The sequence below is a fragment of the Equus caballus genome, chromosome 4 (genome assembly GCF_041296265.1).
Source record: "Equus caballus isolate H_3958 breed thoroughbred chromosome 4, TB-T2T, whole genome shotgun sequence".
NCBI lineage: Eukaryota > Metazoa > Chordata > Mammalia > Perissodactyla > Equidae > Equus > Equus caballus.
The window spans coordinates 96808154-96829288 of NC_091687.1; the positions used below are offsets into that span (position 1 = coordinate 96808154).

General features: G+C 40.5%; 1 protein-coding gene and 1 non-coding gene across 3 annotated transcripts in view; one reads left to right on the plus strand and one right to left on the minus strand.

The window, feature by feature from the left end:
- Nucleotides 1–872: 872 nt before the first annotated feature.
- The window catches only part of ZC3HAV1 (zinc finger CCCH-type containing, antiviral 1), a 57127-nt gene continuing 36864 nt past the window's right edge, over nucleotides 873–21135 (minus strand). For both annotated transcript variants that reach the window (XM_005609440.4, XM_070265943.1), the window contains 5 exons: nucleotides 18251–18353; nucleotides 14660–14750; nucleotides 13763–13893; nucleotides 13260–13390; nucleotides 873–5052 (listed from right to left, as the gene is read on the minus strand). In XM_005609440.4, the coding sequence (XP_005609497.2) occupies nucleotides 4790–5052; nucleotides 13260–13390; nucleotides 13763–13893; nucleotides 14660–14750; nucleotides 18251–18353 (719 nt within the window). In that variant the 3' untranslated portion in view covers nucleotides 873–4789. The remainder of the gene's footprint in view (nucleotides 5053–13259; nucleotides 13391–13762; nucleotides 13894–14659; nucleotides 14751–18250; nucleotides 18354–21135) is intronic.
- Nucleotides 5096–5202, plus strand: LOC111773333 (U6 spliceosomal RNA). Its single transcript, XR_002807717.1, has one exon. It is a non-coding gene; the product is annotated as a U6 spliceosomal RNA (small nuclear RNA).

Consider the following 21135-nt stretch of genomic DNA (forward strand, 5'->3'; position numbering starts at 1 on the left):
AATTTTGATTTATGGATTGATTGTGGATTATTTGCATCGACAGTAGTTATCTTTACAGAAGTGAAGGTGTGACTCTGAAATGGCTGTGATCTAGCTTTGCTTCCCCCAAATGCTGGACTGAGGGGTTCCACCACAGAAATGAAATAATGGCAGATTTTCCCAACTGTAGGACAAAAAATCAAAACTTTAAATAGCATTTTCTCAAATGAACATTTCTGAAAAATTGAGAGCCTGCTATGACAAACTGAAAAACCAAATAGAACAAATAACTAATTGGAAAAACTCAAACATCTGCTCATGCTCGGTTTGATAGCATTTTCATTTATTTGAGTGTGGATGCTTTGACAGCAACGGGTTGGCTACACATTGTTTTCTTTATACTGAGGTCCAAAACAAATGGTAGTTCTACTTCACTTTAATCAAATCTATTCCACCATACAGGGATTTTCCTCCTCTCTCTCTCCATCCCAAGCTTTGTGATTAAAAAAGAACGAGGGGAGAAGGGCTTTTGAAGGGGTGACTGCTAGGACAATTCTGCTGGTAACTATTTACATTTTTAACTTTTGTGCCTCAGCCTGGCCCTGTTCCAACCTCCAGGACCAGTGGGAGAAAGGTGTGTCAGCAGCTTCTGGCCTGTCCTTCTCTAAGCTCCTAGACAAAAGATGTGCCAGACAACGGCAGGCTTCTCCGTCACCGCCACCCTGCCTTTCCCTGGCAGTGTGCTAAAGGCTCCTCAGTCATCGAGTCCCGGAATGATAAAGCTGGAACGGGAAAACACATCCTCTATCCCCCACTGAATAAACCGGTGTCTGCAGCTGATTATCTTTTTGGAGATACTTAGAAATACAGCAAATAAAGGCAGCAGAGCAAAATTAATATTTGTTTCTTTTTATTAGATAATCTCAAATTAAGCTTGAAGAATAAGAAGAAATACAACTCAACTACTGAAATATACATAGTTGAGCTTACTTTAATCAACAAAATTTATCCAATGTAACAAGTAAAGCACTTAACCAAGCATCACATGTGGCACAGGGAACAAGACAGGCTGGCTTACATTCTAATGTGGAAAGCAGACAACTTCAAGTTGGATAGATGCTATAATGAACCAAGCAAGGCACGAAGTATTTTAAAAACGGGTTTGAGAAGCAAGCATTCCATCTAATCTATAGGAGGACTCCTTATGGGGGTAAAAGTAAGCTAATCTAAGGATGCTAGATATTAACTAAGTCAGTGGTTCACTGTGGTATTTTGGAAATTGATGGGTTGTTAGTTTCATAATATTTGGGACTATGACTGGCATTGCGTAGGTGCAGCCAGGCATAACAGATGTCCTGCAGTGTATGGGTTAGTCCCACACAACGAAGAATTATTCTGCACCCTATACGATTTTCTAACGTCCTGCTGGACATTTATGTAGGAACTACAGCTCGCTTAAGAGAATAATAGTCATTTTTTTCCTCTTAGACAATCTGTAATTTTCTTGTCCTATTATCCTTATTTCAATTAAGGTAACTTCGCTCTTTCCCTTACCATATGCAGATAAGGTTTATAGGCTGTTAAAACTTACCCTAATACTGGTCTTCATCCTAGTGTCACCCATACCTCTAATCTTTCATTTTCCTGTACTTTACAGGAAGCAGCCTCTGATCGACTTTTAAATCCAAACCTATTCATTGTAAGTAGGAGTGTCTGTCTATCATGATGTCGTATAGCGTAGTCACGCCCGAGCATTTACATATTGAAATTCATTTCATCTTCATTATAAATTTATTTCCTTCTGTTTCTCAATTATAATAGAGTTAGGGCATTAAATTGATTTTTTAAAGAAATTCATGTGTGTAAGTAGAATATATAATCTCTGAGTCGTCACAGGACAGCAAAGGGGATGTTACAAAATGTTACCTCTCTGAAAAGGGTGACTTGATCTGATAGAGTTTGTGGGTGCCACCGTAGTCTGGGGGAGGAGAGGGCGCTACTGGCCTTGAGTATGTGAGAGCCAAGTATGCTGAACATCTTGCAATACGTCGGACAGTTCCTCACAATAAGGAATTATTCTGCACCCTATACGAATTTTGAATGTCTTACTAGACATTCATGTATGACCTACAGCTCGTCTGCAAAAATATAGTATTTCCTCATTTTCTCTATTTCGACAATCTGTAGATTTTCTTGCACAATATCTTTATTTCAGTTAAGGCTATTTCGTTCTTTCTCTTATAGAAATAAGTATTATCATATGCAAAAAAGTTATTGTATCACTAGTTTCTATTCTAATGTCCACTCGTATCCTTGCTTTTTCCTTTTCCCATACTTCTTTGTACAGAATAGCTTCTGCTCTCCTACCTTCTTTAAGTTCAAATTTATTCATTATAAGTAGGTATAAACATCTGACTACCTAATTAGGTCTTCTGGTATAGTTGTGCCCAAGTTACGTACCTTTTATTTCCCTTTTATGTTAATATTAATTTTATTTAAATTTTAATTTACTTCTAAAATTGTGTTTAGGCAGAGTATATTACCACTGAATTGCATTTTGAATCTTTGAATAAAGTGGATATTACAAAGTATTTTTCATTAAGAAAAAGGCAGGAGTGCTGGCTGAGAACCACTGAGCTGGGGGAAAAGGGGTACTAAAGACCTGAAAGAAAGCCAGAAGGGCTGGTGTGGAAGAAACTAAATGACAGAGGGTAGGGAAGGGAGGGATCATGGGGGACCGTGATAATGATTTTGAACTTTATTCTAAAGGCATGATCAGATTTGTGTTTTGAAAGATTTATTAAATAAAAAAATTTTAAATATGACCATCCTTGCTGCTAAGTAGAGAACAACTTAGAAGAGGACAAAGAGATATTTAAGAGGGAAAACTGGACTTGGGAACAGCGTAGATGCGTAGGGGGAGGGAGAGGAAGGAGTCAAGGACCCCCTCTGGATTTCTGCTTGAGCGGATGTGTGGATGGTGACATCACTTCCTTATATACAGAAGGCTGGGGAGGAACTGATTCCTTTCAGGGAGGCAGATCGAGAGTTCCATTGTTCATATACTGAATTAGAGATGCCTGTGAAATATCCCGCTAGAGATGTCTTGTAGGCAGTTGGATAGAGTTGTATAAACTGCATCTCTGGAATGTGAGGGTCAAGATCAGGAAATGAAAACTCCAAAATGGAAGCTACTACCAAAAAAATAAGTGAATGAGAGTAACTATTTGTGGCAAGCCTCCCAGAAAATAACCCTACCCTAAAAAATCTCTATACATTTGTTACTGCTGGAGTCCTTTAAGCCAAAGAGTTGTGGAGATCTTTGCACTGATCTAAACTGACAAACAGAAAATCAACTCTAATGCTAATTTTTATAACGTGTCTGATGGAAGGAACTATAACAGGAAATTTTGGCCACTGGTACAGAATGTCGAAAAAGGAAAACTTGGAGGCTGGCCCCATGGCCTAGCGGTTAAGTTCAGCAGCCTGGGTTCAGTTCCTGGGCACAGACCTCTGCCACTTGTCAGAGGCCATGCTGTGGTGGTGACCCACATACAAAGTAGAGGAAGATTGGCACAGATGTTAGCTCAGGGTGAATCTTCCTCAGCAAAAAAAAAAAAGAAAGAAAGAAAGAAAGAAAAAGGAAAACTGTAAGGAGAAACCTGCCTCATAAGAAGGAAGGAACTCTTGGTCCGGGTACCTCAACTGCTCTAAAAGCTGACTGTACTACAATTCAGCACAATACATTATATTTAGAAAAAGAAGCCCCTTGCAGGTGCAAGGCCTATTTGGGGCACTGTATTCTTTGTTCTGATTCTGTGCTCACCAGGAAACAAATCTCACCTCGCTAGGGGGCCCATCCTTGAGTAAGATGGCCCTGCTCCTAATTCCTTGGTGAGCCTGATCTGCCACAGCGAACGACTACAATAGGACTCGGGTTTATCAGTCATGCTTGTGTGAATCAGGCTACTGCAACTCAGTCCCCCCAAAATAAAGACATTTCATGAAAGTCTGACCTGAAAAAAGCCTTCTCTGCAATCCTACTGATTAGAATATACACGTCTACTTTGCCATAATTATATAAAAACCCAAATGGGGCAATTAATTCCAGTTGGTTGCTTCTCTCTGAGCCACACATCGCAGCCCTTTTTATTGCATTCCAGAAAGAGTCAACCTGGATGGAGTCCCCTAAATAAACGTAGAGATAAAGAACTGCGTGCCCCGAATCAGTTTCACCACAAAGGGACAGCACAGCAGTTACGTCTGACCTCTACTTTTTCCCCTAGTGTGTTCTTAAGCATTTGTCCCCCAACTTTTCATCTTCCATCCACAGCTCTACTGTCTTATGAACTTATTTCAACAGGCATTTTTAGATTTCTCTTGAACTTCCCAAATTAGTTTTTTTTCAATTTAACCAAAGCAAAACCATGCCGTACAGTAAACTCAACGAGGAGCTGGGAGAAAAAGGTTGCTGCAATTACAGAAGTTTTAGAAATCAGTCTTGACCAGGTGCATCTAAGACAGTGGTTCCCAAACTTCACAACATATTTGAACCCTTAGGGGATTATACTGCTGCGGGGCCCTCAGCCCCAGACACAGAGAGTTAGCTGGAAGGGGGTGCAATCTGGACCCTGGAATTTTTTAAAGCTTCTCGGATGAGTCAGATGTGCAGCCAAGTTTGGGAACCACTGATCCCAGGCACTGGATAACTAGGTGGGGAAAGGTAAAGTCCAACTACTATCTGGGGAATCTGGTTCCATAAGTGGACCGAGTGGTTATGGCATTCTTTATGATGCTGTCTTCATCATTTCTAACTAATCACGCAGGGTTTGTCTGTTTCGGTATATTCAATCACATATTCTGGATAAATCTGATCTTTCTGGAAGATAACAAAAACAGAAGGATTACAACTTGTGTCCACACAGCTATGATACGGTGGAGGAGGGCTCGTGTAACTCATGTTTCCTTCAATAAAATCTCCAACCAGAACGCGGGCTGCAAACATAACGATGTCTTTGGGATCACCTGGGCAACTTTTATGGGAAATGATGGCATCTTTCGTGAAGTAATTTCCTAGAAATAATCAGAAAAAGAAAAAGGTTAAGAATTATTCTAAGTGCTCGCTTTGGCAGCACAAATACAAACACTGGAATGACCCAGAGAAGATAAGCATGGCCCCTGCACAAGGATGACTTGTAAATTCATGAAGCATTCCATATTTGAAAAAAAAAAAAGAATTAGGGGCCAGCCCGGTGGCATAGTAGTTAAGTTTGCATGCTCCACTGAAGCAGCCCAGGTTTGCAGGTTCAGATGCTGGGTGCAGACCTACACACTACTCATCAAGCCATGCTGTGGTGGTGTCCCACATACAAAATAGAGAAAGATTGGCACAGATGTTGGCTCAGTGACAATCTTCCTCAAGCAAAAAAAAAAAAAAGAGAGAAAGATTGGTGATAGGTGTTAGCTCAGGGCCAATCTTCCTCACCAAAAAGAAAGAAAGAATTATTATAAAAGAAGGTATGTAGTTTATAAGATTATTTACACATAATCAGATGATGGGCATTGACTAAGCGTATGTCAATAATGCCTTATGGAGTCTTACAAACTTTTCTTTGTACTTAAAAAAATATTTATTATACAAGTAAACTTAAATATAGTATATAACCCTACTGAAATAACAAAAGCATTTGCTACTGTGTGGGGCTCACAGTGATGGTGTGAGCCTGGGCACCATGACCAAGCGGCCCAATTTAGGCAGGGTGAGCTGAATTGTAACTGATGAACCAAAGATACTCCAGCAGAGGCCGTTTTATATTGTGTACATTTTAAGGAACAAAGGTCATTTAACACTGATGGGAAGGTCCTGGAAAACATGAAAAGGAGAGATGTAGCATGAGCAAGCAGTTCACTCCGGCAGAGCTTTTCAGACAGTTGATCCATCATCCTCAGCTCTGAAAAAACCTCTGATAATCACTGATGTTTCCATGCTCAGCAGATGAACAACGATTTCTGGACAACTTAAAACTTCCTAGTTTCACAAAAAAACAGCTCACTAATTGGGAAAAAATATTTACAAGCCACTTATCTGACAAAGGGTTAATCTCCATAATATAAAAAGAACTCACACTGATTAGCCACAAAAAAACAAACAACCCGATCAAAACATGGGCAGAGGACATGAACAGACATTTCTCAAAAGAAGATATAAATATGGCCAATAGACACATGAAAAGATGTTCATCATCGCTAATCATCAGGGAAATGCAAATCAAAACTACACTAAGATATCACCTTACACCTGTTAGATTGGCAAAAACATCCAAAACCAAGAGTGACAAATGTTGGAGAGGATGTGGAGAAAAAGGAACCCCTCATACACTGTTGGTGGGAATGCAAACTGGTACAGCCACTATGGAAAACAGTATGGAGATTTCTCAAAAAGTTAAAAATAGAAATACCCTATGACCCAGCCATCCCATTACTGGGTATCTATCCTAAGAACCTGAAATCAGAAATCTCAAGAGTCCGTTGCACCCCTATGTTCATCGCAGCATTATTTACAATAGCCAAGACGTGGAACCAGCCTACATGCCCAGAAACTGATGATTGGATAAAGAAGATGTGGTATATATACACAATGGAATACTACTCAGCCATAAAAAAAGACAAAATTGGCCCATTCACAACAACGTGGATGGACCTCGAGGGTATTATGTTAAGCGAAATAAGCCAATCAGAGAAAGATGAACTCTATATGACTCCACTCATAGGTGGAAGTTAGTATATTGACAAGGAGATCTGATCGCTGGTTACCAGGGAAAAGGGGGGGTGGGGGGAGGGCACAGAGGGGGAAGTGGTGTACCCACAACATGACTAACAAAAATGTACAACTGAAATCTCACAAGGTTGTAATCTATCATAACATTAATAAAAAAAAGAAAAAAACTTCCTAGTTTCATTTTTATCATTGCCAGCTGCTTTTCTGCCCTTTTAAAGGAAATAGGTATATGTTGCAAATTCTGATTTTTCTATGAAAAATTAGTAAGTCAAATGAATTTGTTTCATTTATGGTAACAAATGTTTAACACATTTTTCATTTATTTTTTTTTATTATTGGTTTTTTAAAAACAATTAAGATATTTGGATCCCAGAAATACTGCTTATCTTGATTAGGTCAGATACTGGATATTCTGGGTTAATGATGTTCAACTATATTTAGAATTTAAAAAATGATAGGCCAGCCCCAATGGCCTAGTGGCTTCAGTGGCCTGGGTTTGGTTCCCAGGCATGGACCTACACCACTGATCTGTTAGTGGCCATGCTGTGGCAGCAGCTCACATACAAAAAGAGGAAGATTGGCAGTAGATGTTAGCTCAGGGCGAATCTTCCTCAGCAAAAAACAAAACAAAACAATAAATAAAATAGAAATAAGTAAAAAATAGAATAAAAAAAATGAAAGACCACCTATACTGACCTACTGTTTCCAGTCCCACTCAGACAGTTAACAGCTTGGTGGGAATCCTCTCACACCTGTTTCTATGTATTTATATACATACACGCATGCACCTATTCTGACACAGTTTTATGCTCATTTATTTGATCACAAATAGGATCATACTCTATGAACCGTTCCATAACTTTTTTCCACTTTAGTCCTAGAAATCATGCTATGTCAGTACATCTAGCCCCCCTCATTCTTTTCAACGGCTGCATAGGGTTTCATTGTATGGAGGTATCATCATTTAATGTAACTACTCCTGGATTGATGAAAACATAGGTTGATTTCACTTTTTTGCTATTACCAACAACACTTCTAAATAAATGTTTCTAAAAACATCCTAGTAAGTACACCTTTGAGAATCTGTATGAATATTTCTGTTGAACAGACTGCAAAAATGGCTGAGTCAAAGAACATGAGCATATTAAATTTTGACAGATATTGCAAATTGTCCTCCAAAAGTGGTCTAAAGATTGAATCACCACCAGTGAAGAAAGTCTTGTTTCTCCACATCCTTGCCGACACTGGATATTATCTGTCCTTTAAATTTCTGTCAATATACTAGGCAGAAAAAATTATATGGTTTTAACATGCATTTCCCTGAATACTAATAACATTGAACATCTTTCCATATGCTTATTGGCATATTTCATATGCTTTTTCTCTGAACTGCTTTTTCATATCTTTTTTTTTTTCCTGTTGTATTGTCTTTTTCTTACTGATGTGTGACCAAAACAAGCTTCTATTCAGGAGACAGTACGTCCACCAGGATCTTTTTGCAATCTTATAAAGTGGACCAGTAGATAGCTAGAAAACGACTAGGACACAAACAAAAATCATCCACCCACCACACTTCTATTGTGCCACCCACTCCAGCTCTGTCTCTGCCAGTGACCCTCCTTTCTAGCTAGTTCCAGCTCCTCAGTTTTAACAGATGGACAATGACAGCTGCATTCCACACTGCTCTGCCATAGCCTCTGCAAGCATGCTTGGGGGAGAGGCTGTGCCTTCTTTATTTGACTTATTTCTCACTGTGACGGAGACCCACAACATATTCTGATTCACACTACTCATCTACCTCATTTCTAAAGTGTCTGCAAAGAGCCATTCTTTTTTTTTCCAAGTTCCAGAACTTCTAAACAATTGAAGCTAATTTTGGAAAGAAACCTTTCTAAAGCATATATATCTGTCCATTTTTTAAATAGAACGAATTCATTTTACCCTTTCCTGATACAGCAGATGTAGATATGAATTCTGATACATAATGTTACAACATAGGGATGCCCTCTTGAGTTACTAGGGTGGACAGAGCCATTTACTCCTAAACTAATGGCCCCAGCAGGAGAAAAAAATGTTGCGTTTGTGTCTTGCAGATCACTTCCCCTCATTCCCCACCTAAAAGCTAACTTTCTTCTTGCTGCCTGCCCCTAGCATCTCTTTACTCCCATTCCACACTTGCTGGGCTGAGAAAAAAAAACACTGTTTCTGAAATAAGGCTAAATGGATTCTGAGGAGCTCCTAAGGAAAAACATACATGATCTTCAGTATAGGAATTTATGACAACAGCTTGGGCTGCTCATAACACAGTTGTTCACTCTTGCAAATTCTGAGTTACATTCCAGAAAGCTAACATTTCCAGATAAGTGAATTCCAGTTATGCATGTAAAATGTGTAAAGTAAACAGTATGGAGTTACTGGTAAAAATAGGTTTGACTTAAAGCAAATGGAATTAAACATATAGACAGGAAATTCATCCAATTTCATCCATATTTTTCTTCAGTGTGCGTTTTAATTGCTTATTAAGCCATAAAACCCATTTTCAACATTGAGATAGTAGTACATTGTTTTAATGGCACTGGATTGCTTTTATACTCGTCAATTTTTTTTCTTTTTATAAGAAAGTCTGAGTACTGATTTTTCAATTTTTATCAATGATAATGGAATGAAAGACTTGTGAAGTCAATGGAAAATGATTCTTTATACAGGTACTATAGATCTTTGGAAAGCAACTTTATCATTCTCCATTCAGAAAAAAATTAACTATTATCCTAAACAACTGACTTTTTAAATGAAGCATCAGTTGTTTTTAAATCATGCTTCTATAATCCTCTTATATAACCCAGAATCTACATTTGCTTAAATGATCCAACCCTAACACCCAACTTTACAGCCCACTCTCCTAAGATCTGGACTTTGTCTTGTTGCAAATAATCCTGACAGAGAATAGATCTCTCCTGAACCCCAACATCCTCTTCATCCCTTCTGCTACTACCTAGATCTAGGTAACCTCATTTCTGGCCTGGATTCTTTTCTTTCTTTTTTTTTTTTTTGGAGGAAGATTAGCTCTGAGCTAACATCTACTGCCAATCCTCCTCTTTTGCTGAGGAAGATTGGCCCTGAACTAACATCTGTGCCCATCTTCCTCTATTTTGTATATGGGATGCCTGCCACAGCATGGCTTGAAAAGTGGTGTGTAGGTCCTCACTGGGATCCAAACCAGCGACCCCGGACCACCAAAGCAAGCGCACGAGATTCTGTGTTACCCCACTGGGCTGGCCCCTGGCCTGGGCTCTTGAAACAACCTCTTCGCTGTTCTCTCCACCTGCAGTCTTGGTCCTGTCCACTCTTTCGCCACATCGCAGCCAGCGTCATCATGTCAATCCCTTCCTAAAGCCATTGGCTGGTTCATGGTTGTTCTCGGAATAAAACCCACCACTTAGCATGGCTTACAAGGTCTTCCAGGATCCAACTCCAACCTGCAGCTCCAGCCTCAGCTTTTGTCATTCCCACCACACCTTAAATGTGCCATGCAGGCCACAGCCTGCCCGGCCTTTGTCAGTTTCTCGTCTTCATAAACGCTCTTCTCCCAACTTTTTTTTATTTTTTATTTTGCCTAGCTAGCTTTTGTTTGCTCTAAAGGTCACACTTAGACTTCACAATATGCTGCTTTTCTGTAATCTACTTTGATTCATTTTTTTCCTTCATTCAGTATAATTGATGTAATGTGATAATACTGTCAAAAACATTGTGCTTTTTTCTTTATTTTTTTGCAATTCTTTATACATAACCATCTTTTATTTAGCCAGACACATTTTTTTTTTGCCTCAAAGAGAATTAGAATCATTGAAAGTAATATATAAAGAAAAAGGAGAAATCATGGTCAGCTTCTGATTTGCAAAATAGGATCTAGAAATGCACTACAAAAAAACAGACTTTGTTAACTAGAAAAAACTCTGAATAAGACCAGGGGAAGGAACCCTCTCTAGGTTGAGTCAAAAAGAGACAAGCTGGCTCTGACTCAGTCCTTCAGGGACCTCAGCCCCACCATCCTGGGCCTGGGCCAAGAGGGCAGTGAGTGGCTAGAAGTCCGAGGTGACAGAGGAGTCCAGTAGCAGAGGAAAGCAAGTGTCCCACCCACTTCCTGTGTAGAACACCAACATTCCAATTCTCTGTGGATTCTTATGGGTTTTCTACATAGACACTCATATTATCTTCAAAAATAACATTTTTGTTTCTTCCTTTCCACCCACTTAGCATCTTGAGGCACCTGGGTTGCAGAAGCTTAGGAGATTTGATAGCTATTGTGATGCCTGCTGCACTCTGGATCCTAAATACGTTTCCTGGCCTTGTATGCCTCCCATCTAGCCTCTGGCATCCAGTCTGTACCAGGACAGATCCTTCTTTGCTTAGCTGCCTCCAAACATGTGCTTCCTTTTCTATTTTCACCTTGCTTCTACTTCTAATCCAAATCTGAGTTTTTATAATCTCCTCTGACTGTTAAGTTGGGTGGCTTTTACCTACCACTGCAGTTCTTATCCTCGGTCCAGACTGACCAGAAGTTCTGGCCCAACTTCCCAGCTCTCACGGACTCTCTTACTAACCTGTCTTCCACCATTATCCTCCATCTCCCATTAGAGGCCTGGTTTCCACCTCCAGTTTATCAAGGTGGAGCCCAGAGCCCTTCTATCTTTGCAGGCATGTCTAATTCCCCTTTCACAGCCACACACTAAATTTCACAGATAACAGCCTAACCAGAGTGGCTGCCCACGTGCAACAGGGGGCTTTGTTCTCCCTCAGAGAGTAGCAGGATCTTTGAGATCTACCACTTGGCCTCTTTTAGGATTACTGCCTGACCTCTAGGATTATTGGCCCAGTGGTTCATATCAGTCTATCTAGCCGGTACCAACAGCATCGTGGGTGATGGGAACGGAAAGCCAACGTTAAAAATAAATGCAAACAAAACAGAAACACCTCCTAATTCTGTGTAACAGGAGACAAGCCAAGTAGCAGGATCACTCCCTGACCTTCACAAGGGAGAGGGGCCTGGGAAAAAGGGCAAAGTTCCTTGAGAAACACCTTGCCTGTCTGTGAGAACTGCAGACTACATCCTTGCCTCTTTCTTCCATGCTGCACAAGGATGTTCTCTTGGCTGTTAATAACTCTCCCCCTTCACCAAGTTAAAGGAAAAATGATAGCAAGTGAGTAATACTATTCAACCACCTAAATATTTTGAGAGGGTTTCAGTACTGTTCCGTTTATTCAAAAAGGAGAAACAGACTAAGCACCTGTCACTATCAGAGCCAGTTATGGCCCAAAACTGGGAACATATATAGTATACCATATTTCCATTTTCTAGGATAAATATTTGAGCTCTGACATAAGAGAGACTCATGAGAAACCGAAGGGTTTAAATTTCACCAATGTCATATTTCACTCAAGATGGTTACCTTGCTTTCTCCAGACATTTCTAGGTAAGTTTTAGTGATGCATTTGAACTTAATAAACTTATGAAATTCTCATCAAGTCATTCCCCAGCTCAAAACCTTTCATTAGCTTCCCACGCCCTTAGGGTCAAGTCTGAACTCTTTACTGTGTGGCCATATCTTGCACCACTTGTTCCTTACTCTTCACGATGACTCTACGTGGCAGGTGAACTATGTGCCTTTTCTTGGGAACACCTCTCCAGCCAGGTTAGGTGTCCACAGGGCCTGTTCTTTTCATCCACTGCAGCCACGTATTTGCAATCACTTAATTATGTGAAACAATTTGGGGAGGGCCATGTCTAACTTGTTCACCACTGCATCCCCAGCATCTAGTGTGCAGAAGGCACTCAAAAATATTCACTGATTGGCTTCTTGCTTTTTGGGGGTGTGTGTGAATTTAACTTAGTTATATGAGTTGAGTTCACTTTGAACCTGTGATAAACTATTACTTGTTCCCTTAAGATGAGCGACTCTGGTTTTTGTTTGTTTTTAAGAGTTGCATAAAGGAGTTTAGGAGCAAAAAGAAAGAGCTGAAAAGATTTCAGGTGTGGGTAGACCTGTGCCACTTCAGGTGAATCAGCATGGTCTGAGATGGGGAGAGGCTTCTTCTCCCATCTGTAATTAGAACCCATCAGTGGCAACAGAAGGCAACTTCAGACGACTTCACAGGGAAGGACATAGGTCAGGAAGAGCCATAGCCAGAACTGGGTAGTCATGGTGGGCAACGTAGCCAACAGGCGGAGAAGTTTGCATGCATACATGGACTCTTTGGTCACTCCCCCCCAAAAAACCAGAAAACAGGAGCAGGGCTAAGGTGCAGCAATCAGGTCCCAAGTCACTTTAGCACTCTAATTTGGGCATTTAAGGTTAACATGAGCTCATGTTATGAGCAAGTTTCCGTGACAGAAAGCCTGGACATGCCGGCTGATACAAAATAATCACATACACCTCATAATAGAAGCACGGGTAGCATCTGCGTTATGACTCTACTAGTTAGGCTTCTCTATTCCAGCACAAACCTTGTCCATATTTGGTTTCATGAGCTCCATGTAAGATCCAGTCAAAGTTATTCGCACAGATAGACTCCACGTACGCACGGCCGGTTGCACAAAACAGGATTTCTTCATTTCTATTCATCTTCATTTTTTTCCTAATGGAGGAAATGTGAGACTTAATGCTGAGAACATTCCTCTCCCACTCTGGCTAATAACATTAATCCCAACTAAAGTCTAATCGTCTTAAAATTTTATTCCACCAGCTTTCAGAATGGAGCTGCTAACGTTAAGGCAACAGGTGTAAAAGAATAAATTTATCAAAACTTTTAAATGACAGACATGTGAAATCGTTGAATTGTAAAACTAAAGCTGAAAGAGAGAAGCTCGAGTTTACATAATAAAAACAACCACAGATTGAAGAAACTGTTGACTATTAAAATAAACCAGTGCATAAAGATGTTAAAGGATAGCTCTTAAGTAATCCTTTCAAACTTTACGTAAAGACACTTGATAATGTGGCCACCAACCTTTCAAAAGTATTCCAGAGCTTTGTATTCTGAATCTTCTTTATCTTTTCAATCTTGAAATTTTTCATGGAAGCTTTAAAACGCTCACTTATTTTGGCATATTCTGGATACTGGTTATGAATCTCAAACAACTAAAAAAATTGTAAAATATAGAAATGTGAAACAGAAAACATTAAAAGCATGAGCTTTCCACATGTGTGGCCCCCTATGCTATGGAGTATCCTCACCAGGCCTCCGACAGCAGGTGGAATAAGCTGGTTTAGAGCTTGTACACCTGGCAGTTCATTCCAGTAATGAACTAGATGGCACTGGTCCCATCTGTTCAGGCCGAGGAAAGGCAAACAAAGCATTTTGCCTAAAGGGAAAGGCAGGTCCCCCAAGGTGTGACCCAGCGAGCTCCTTGCACAAAGCCAGTGCAGGGGCAGAAGCACTGGAACGTGCCCAAGGAGCCCAAGCAGAGCGGCCTGCCCCCAAAGCTAGAGCACGACGCGGAAGCTAAACCACTTAGGAAGTCTCGCCCCAACCAGGCCAGGTGACGAGGTGAACCACAATTTGTTTGACTCCCATAGAAATCTGCTTTTTTAACTCCAATTAATGGACAAGTCTCTGAGTTCCACTTTTCTCGTCTGTAAGTAGAGAATCTAATATAGATCTCACAGGGTTGTTGTGAGGATCACGTGTGGCTGGACTCTGGAAACAATGAGGTGCCCTGTTGAGAGTAGTTGTTCTCTGGGAAAGTGACACGATCACCATTTAGATGTCTGCCTTTGAATCTTGATTCAAGAGTTTTGCGGAAGCAATTCATTCATTCATTCACTCAAATACACTACTTTGTAGTGAAGTATTTTTTTCCCACCTTTAAACAATTCACCCACCAAAAAAGTAAAAAGCAAGTACCTCATATCCATTCAAGGGTGGGAAACCCATGTCCGACTGATGAAGAGATGTTGAGGTTAAAGGCTCTGATCGGGTCTGCGCCAGTTGGTGGCTACAAATAAGAGAGAGTAAGAATTCACTTGGCTCCCTGGTCCATGTGCCCAAGTGACTTTCTGTCCTTAACTTCCAGCCACTGAGCCAAGATTTCTCAGAGAATTTTTTCTTGGAATTTTTCTTTGGACTACATCCCTGCATATTCCTGGTATAGATGTACCAGTAATCATGCTTTTATAAAACACAGTAATTATTCATACTAAGGCAAACTAATTAAATGCTATTTTCCCATTCACTTATAAAATGTAAAAGCATTGATTCTTTTTGATATTTATGTTCAACCTTCAAAGTCCTAATATGTTAGCATTAAGTATGTCTTACACTTTTTTTTTTAAAGATTTTATTTTTCCTTTTTCTCCCCAAAACCCCCTGGTACATAGTTGTATATTTCAGTTGTGGGTCCTTCTAGTTGTGGTATGTGGGATGCTGCCTCAGCATGGCTTGATGAGCAGTGCCAAGTCTGTGCCCAGGATCAAAACTGGCAACACCCTGGGCTGCCGAAGTGGAGTGCACGAACTTAACCACTCGGCCACGGGGCCGGCCCCTGTCTTACACTTCTTTGTCAAATGATAAACATTTGAGTATATTAGGGGTACGGGGAAAGAATCCTGTCTTTTCTGTATGAACTATATTTCAGGGTAACCATACATTTTGGGGTTCTCTACATGACCCCCCCCAACTAACAAGTACATAAGGGTTTGTTGTACAATTTTCTCTAGTTTGTTTAAGTTTGAAATTTTCCATAATGAAAAAATTAAATTTAAAAAATGCTTTAAGGAAAAAACTCTTTAAAGACCCTCTTTTGTAAAATGAAAATTCTTTTGGAATGAGAGAGATTGGCCCCAATTTATCTGTATTTTAAGCTCAGATTTCCATACTGGATGTGTATAGTGCAGAGCAGATTAAATTAATACGTGTTAAGGTGCCCACCAACAGTGAAGTATGCTATAGTTCCTTTCTCTTCAGACTGCCCAGCGTATACTCACGGCTCTTACTCCATCTGAAAGCCAGTGGGTTTCCTCTGGGCTAGTAAGAGCAGGCTTAAAGCTGGTTTTCATCATGACCTCCCACTACCATGGTTTCTCAGTTCATTTTATTCATTTACTCACTTATCTACCTATTTAGTATGACTCGATACCATTCATCATGCAAAACATTTCAAAAGCTTTGAGGAGCTGATAATTGTGGAAGGGAGGGAAGTGGGTGGAGGGCTGTCCTAGGGAAGATGGTTACACAAATACTGTATTACAAGGTGGAATGGGGTAAGTACCATAAGAGACTTACAAAGTGTTACTGGAGGACTAAGGAGAGGATTGGAGGACAGTCTCAAGGAAGGTTTGTATGGGAAAAGTGGCATTTGAGCTGGGCCACGAAAGATGCCGGATTCATAGGAGTGGTGGGGAAGAATGTTCCTGGAGAAGGGGCAGAGCAAATGGAAAAGCATAAGCCAACTGTGACATATGTAAATTATTGTGACAATGGACTGACTCCATGAGATATTTGGAAATGCCACAAACCAATTTCTTCCTTTGTAAATATATGTGCACAGAAAGAACCATCCAGCTCAAAGTCAAGAAGGTACACAGTCTGGACAGTTTCTGCTGTCCAGCAAAGCAACAAAGTATGGGCTCACTGGTTAAGACTCAATGGGAGTATAAGAATTATTAAAAAGTCAGAATTACAGGTTGCTTTAAGGAAACGCAGTTTAAACAAAATTTTGTTGAGACATTCTGCCAGAATCATTTGAATGAATAAGTAGCTACAATGATCTCGTTAGTTGCCTCAGTGAAAATGGTACCCCCATCCCGTCCTCCTGCTCTGCCTTTCCCCCTCACCTAACACTTAGCACTAACTGAAACAGTTACTCAGATTGTCTCATCCACCAGGATGTAAGCTCCATGGGGCATGAACTTGACCCCCCAACCCAGCCATACGTTTACTTTATTAATCTGAATATTAAAAGGACTGGAAGGGATCTTAGATGGCTAAGCCAATCTGGTTAATTCTAGGGAGTTTGAATTAAGGAATTCAGAGAAAATTAGGCAGTAATGGCAGGAGGTAATGCTGAATGGATACGAAGATTGGAATTCTGAGGTTAAAACTGTCAAGCGTTAGCCAAAGTATTAGGAGATCTGTAGATACAGATATATAGGTATAGATATAGATATGGTCACTGAGTCTATTAATAGCAGGAGAATAAAAATAAGAAGAAAAGCTGCTAACGTTTACTGAACACCCTGATGTGCTGGCCACTCTTCCAAGGGTCTTGAATGTATTCATCAAGCAACCTTGATGAATGTGCCAGTATTAAGTCCATCTTATTTTATTTTATTTTATTTTGCTGAGGAAGATTTGCCCCTAGCTAACATCTGTGCCAATCTTGCTCTATTTTGTATGTGGGTCACTGCCACAGCATGACCGCTGACAATTGGTGTAGGTCCACACCTGGGGACAAAACCCAGGCCGCTGAAGCAGAGGGCATTCAACTTAACCAGTAGGCCACGGGGCCAGCCCCTGGCCCATTTTATAGATGAGGGGTTGCAGAGTGATTCATTTGTCCAAATCCACACAGCTAATGAGTAGCAGGCAGAATCTGAAGTAGGGATGCAGATCCAGAGTCTGGGCCGTGAACCTGGTCACAGGTAAAGATCCAAGACCCCAGGTTGCTCAGGCTCTGAAGCAGAATTGGAACCGACGCCCATTCCTGGGGCCCTGAGAGAGCTCAGTTCCCGTCCTTGGCTTCTTACAAAATGTTGTTTTCCTTATGACACCACGTTCATCCTTTTAGTAACTTCCCTTTCTCATGAAATACCTTAATTCTTACAACTGAAAGAAGCTAATTAGAACACCTTGATGTTGCACCTGTCTTGAAGTCTGTTTTACGTAACCACACATCACCCAGAAAAAAAAATCCAACTCCAAAAATGTTCACGAACAAAGTAGATTTTACTGAGTTTCATGAGCAGACACAGGAGAGTTACAGTGAATCCCCCACAGCAAAATTTCCTTTACAAACCCCCTTCCATCCACTTTATCTTTCTCCAAAGCCCTTGCTCGGCCAGCTACCTCGTCCCTTGTTTCTCTCCATCTCTTTCTCAACCTCCACCCTCTAGAAAGCCACTCAGCAAAACTAAAGATACACAGAAGAACCCACAGCAAAACTAAAACCCAGCAACTGTACATTTGATTATTTTCCAAAGAAACTCCATTAAGCCAGCCACTCACAGTGGAAGAAGCTGAGGCCCAGGGTATTTAAGAAACTTGCCCCAAGTCCCCTGGGAGTTAGAGGAAAAGCCAGATTTCCTGCTCTAGAATTCTTGCAGTCACACTGTGCTGCTTAATAAGTACCTTACTCATAGATAATGCAAAAGGAAACTGCACTGTCACACAAGCAGGAACATTTCAAGAAAACAGGATCCAGATCCATGAGCCACTCGATGAGATCAATGCATGAACATCTCAAACATCTGCCAGCAAGCAGTGCCTCAGAACACTTACTCTAGCCCACTTTTAATCCGCTCCACATCCCGGTGAGAGACAAACGCCGGCCTTCTGACAACATCCTTTTGGGTCTTGGAAGCTGTGTTTGTCTGAATCATCCCTTTAGACGGAAAAAAGAAAACAAACAAGAATCAAGAATTAGTCCCAGAAAATGACTTACTGTTATTTTTCAGAAGCTAGTAACACAGCAAATATTCATGACTGAAGTGTACATGTATGAACAGAGAAAATCCTTCTGGATGGAAATTGCTCATGATAAAAACTTGAATCCTTCAACTGCCCTTATTATAAGACCCAGCAAACAAAAAGGTAAATGAACAGTCTGCAATTAGTCTAATCTGGAAATCAAAGTCAGACGGTAAAGAGGAGGGCTGGGGCAGCCAGATAACAAGACACCATCCATGTGAGCTGCCCGAAACCAGGCATCAGTGATTACAGTTGGAATGTGGTAGCTACATCTTCAAAGTTTTTTCTTTTTTTTTTGAGGAAGATTAGCCCTGAGCTAACTACTGCCAATCCTCCTCTTTTTGCTGAGGAAGGCTGGCCCTGAGCTAACATCCGTGACCATCTTCCTCTACTTTATATGTGGGACGCCTGCCACAGCATGGCTTTTGCCAAGCGGTGCCATGTCCACATCCAGGATCCAAACCAGTGAACCCTGGGCCGCCAAGAAGCAGAACGTGTGAACTTAACCGCTGTGCCACCGGGCCGGCCCCCAAAGTTTTTTTCTATATTAAGTGTGAAATGTCACTTTCAATTCATGCATGTTGTAGACTTCTGTCCAAGCTGCAGCCAGAGTGATTTCTTTAAAAAGTAAATCATCATACATGCTAGTGAGAACGTAAAATGGCACAACCACTTTGGAAAATAGTTTAGCAGTTTCTTATGAAGTTAAATACACACTGCCTATGTGATTCAGCAATCCTACTCCTTGCTATTTACCCAAGAGAAATGAAAACCCATAGCCACACAAGGACTTGCATTTGAATGTTCCTAGAAGCATTAATATACAATAACGAAAAACTGAAAACCTGAATATCCATCAACAGGTGAATGGATAAACAAACCACAGGATATCCTTACAATGGAATATTACTCAGCAACGAAAATGGAAGAACCACCACACGTGCAACAACATAGATGAATCTAAAAAACGTTATTCTGAGTGAAAGAAGTCAGCCATATGCAGAGCACATACTGCAAGATTCTGTTTATATGAAGTTCTACAATAGATAAAACTAATCTGTAATGACTGAAAGCAAATCAGTTGGGGTGGGGGAGACTGACTGCAAATGGGCATGAGGAAGCTTTTTGGATTGATGGGAATGTTCTGTATCTTGATTAGGATAGTAGTCGCATGCATTTGTCAGCCTCATCCAACTGTACACTTAGAACGGCTGTATCTTAGTGTAGCAATTATGCCTCACTGTAGTTGTTGTAAAACAAAACAAAATAAACAACAACAAAAAGAACAAATCAGACCATGCCACGACTCCGCTCAAAACCTTGTGGTTTCCAGCTTATAAATATCCAGCTTTTTATCTCTGCTCTCATCTCTTACAGACCTTCTTATTGTTCTTTGAAACCTCAAGCCTGTGTGCTGCCCACAGCCTTGGTGCTAGCTCTGCCCTCTCCTGGAGCGCCCTCCTTCCCATGTGCGTGGGCTGCACCCTGTCTCCCAAAGTTTCTCTCTCGGATAACAGTAGGTGCTCTCCCATGACTCCTCCATTCTCTCGCTGCTTCATCACCTTGCCCCATAGCTGTCATCAGTTTCTGAAATTGCCTGGTTTGCCAGCACCTAGAACAGTGCCTGACACACAGCTGGCACGCCAATACTAGTTTAATGAATGAGAGAATACAGGAAATAGAAAAAAATTGTCTGGAACACTGCAAACTGCTCTGAACTAGTTTCTATGAACCAGGTGAACAAAATTATTGGTCAAAATAAACAAGGTACATTGCTTCTCATCTCTCCATCACCCTTTAAAATTGTCAAAACAATAGAATACCAAAGAAAAAAATGTTTTAATTTAAGTCATTTTTAATTTCACCACCCAACAGAAGAGATTTTTATTCTTCTCTATTGCCTTGAATTCTTGGTCCACATGCATACATTGTTGCACTTCTCAGGCACATTAAATTTTTTTAAAAATCTTTTCCATTTTAAAGATAACACAAACAGAAAAGTTCAGAAACTTAAATTTGGGGTTCTGATTTTTTCATTTAATAATATCAAATTTCACTTTCACTATATTGTTTTCATAACCATAATTTTTAACAACTACTCAATACTCCTCTGAAATTTAAGACCCTAATTTGTTTAGTCACTACCTTACTGGTCCACAGAATATTCCTCTATTTAAGTACTCTAGACAAGGCTGCAATAAATATCTTCATGCCCATAGCTTTTTTTTCTTCTTATTCCTGAGAGGATGAAAAAATAATTATATTTTGGGGCTTGCCCAGTGGCGCAGTGGTTAAGTTCGCATGTTCCACTTTGGCAGTCCGGGGTCTGCCGGTTCGGATCCTGGGTAAGGACCTACGCACTGCTTGTCAAGCCATGCTGTGGTGGCATCCCATATATAAAGTAGAGGAAGATGGGCACGGATGTTAGCTCAGGGCCAGTCTTCCTCAGCAAAAAGAGGAGGATTGGTGGCAGATCTTAGCTCAGGGCTAATCTTCCTCAAAAAAAAATCATATTTTAATAACTCTTGATATGTATTACCAGGTTGCTTTCCAAAATAGTATAATGGTCCTTCAAAGCTACGTTACTTAACACAGTAATTGGTACAGGGCTCAAATCTCAGATGCCACCTGGGAATGTAAAGGACATGAGTACTTCCAAAGACTCACAGAGCTGGTCCTGAAAGGGCGAGTATCTG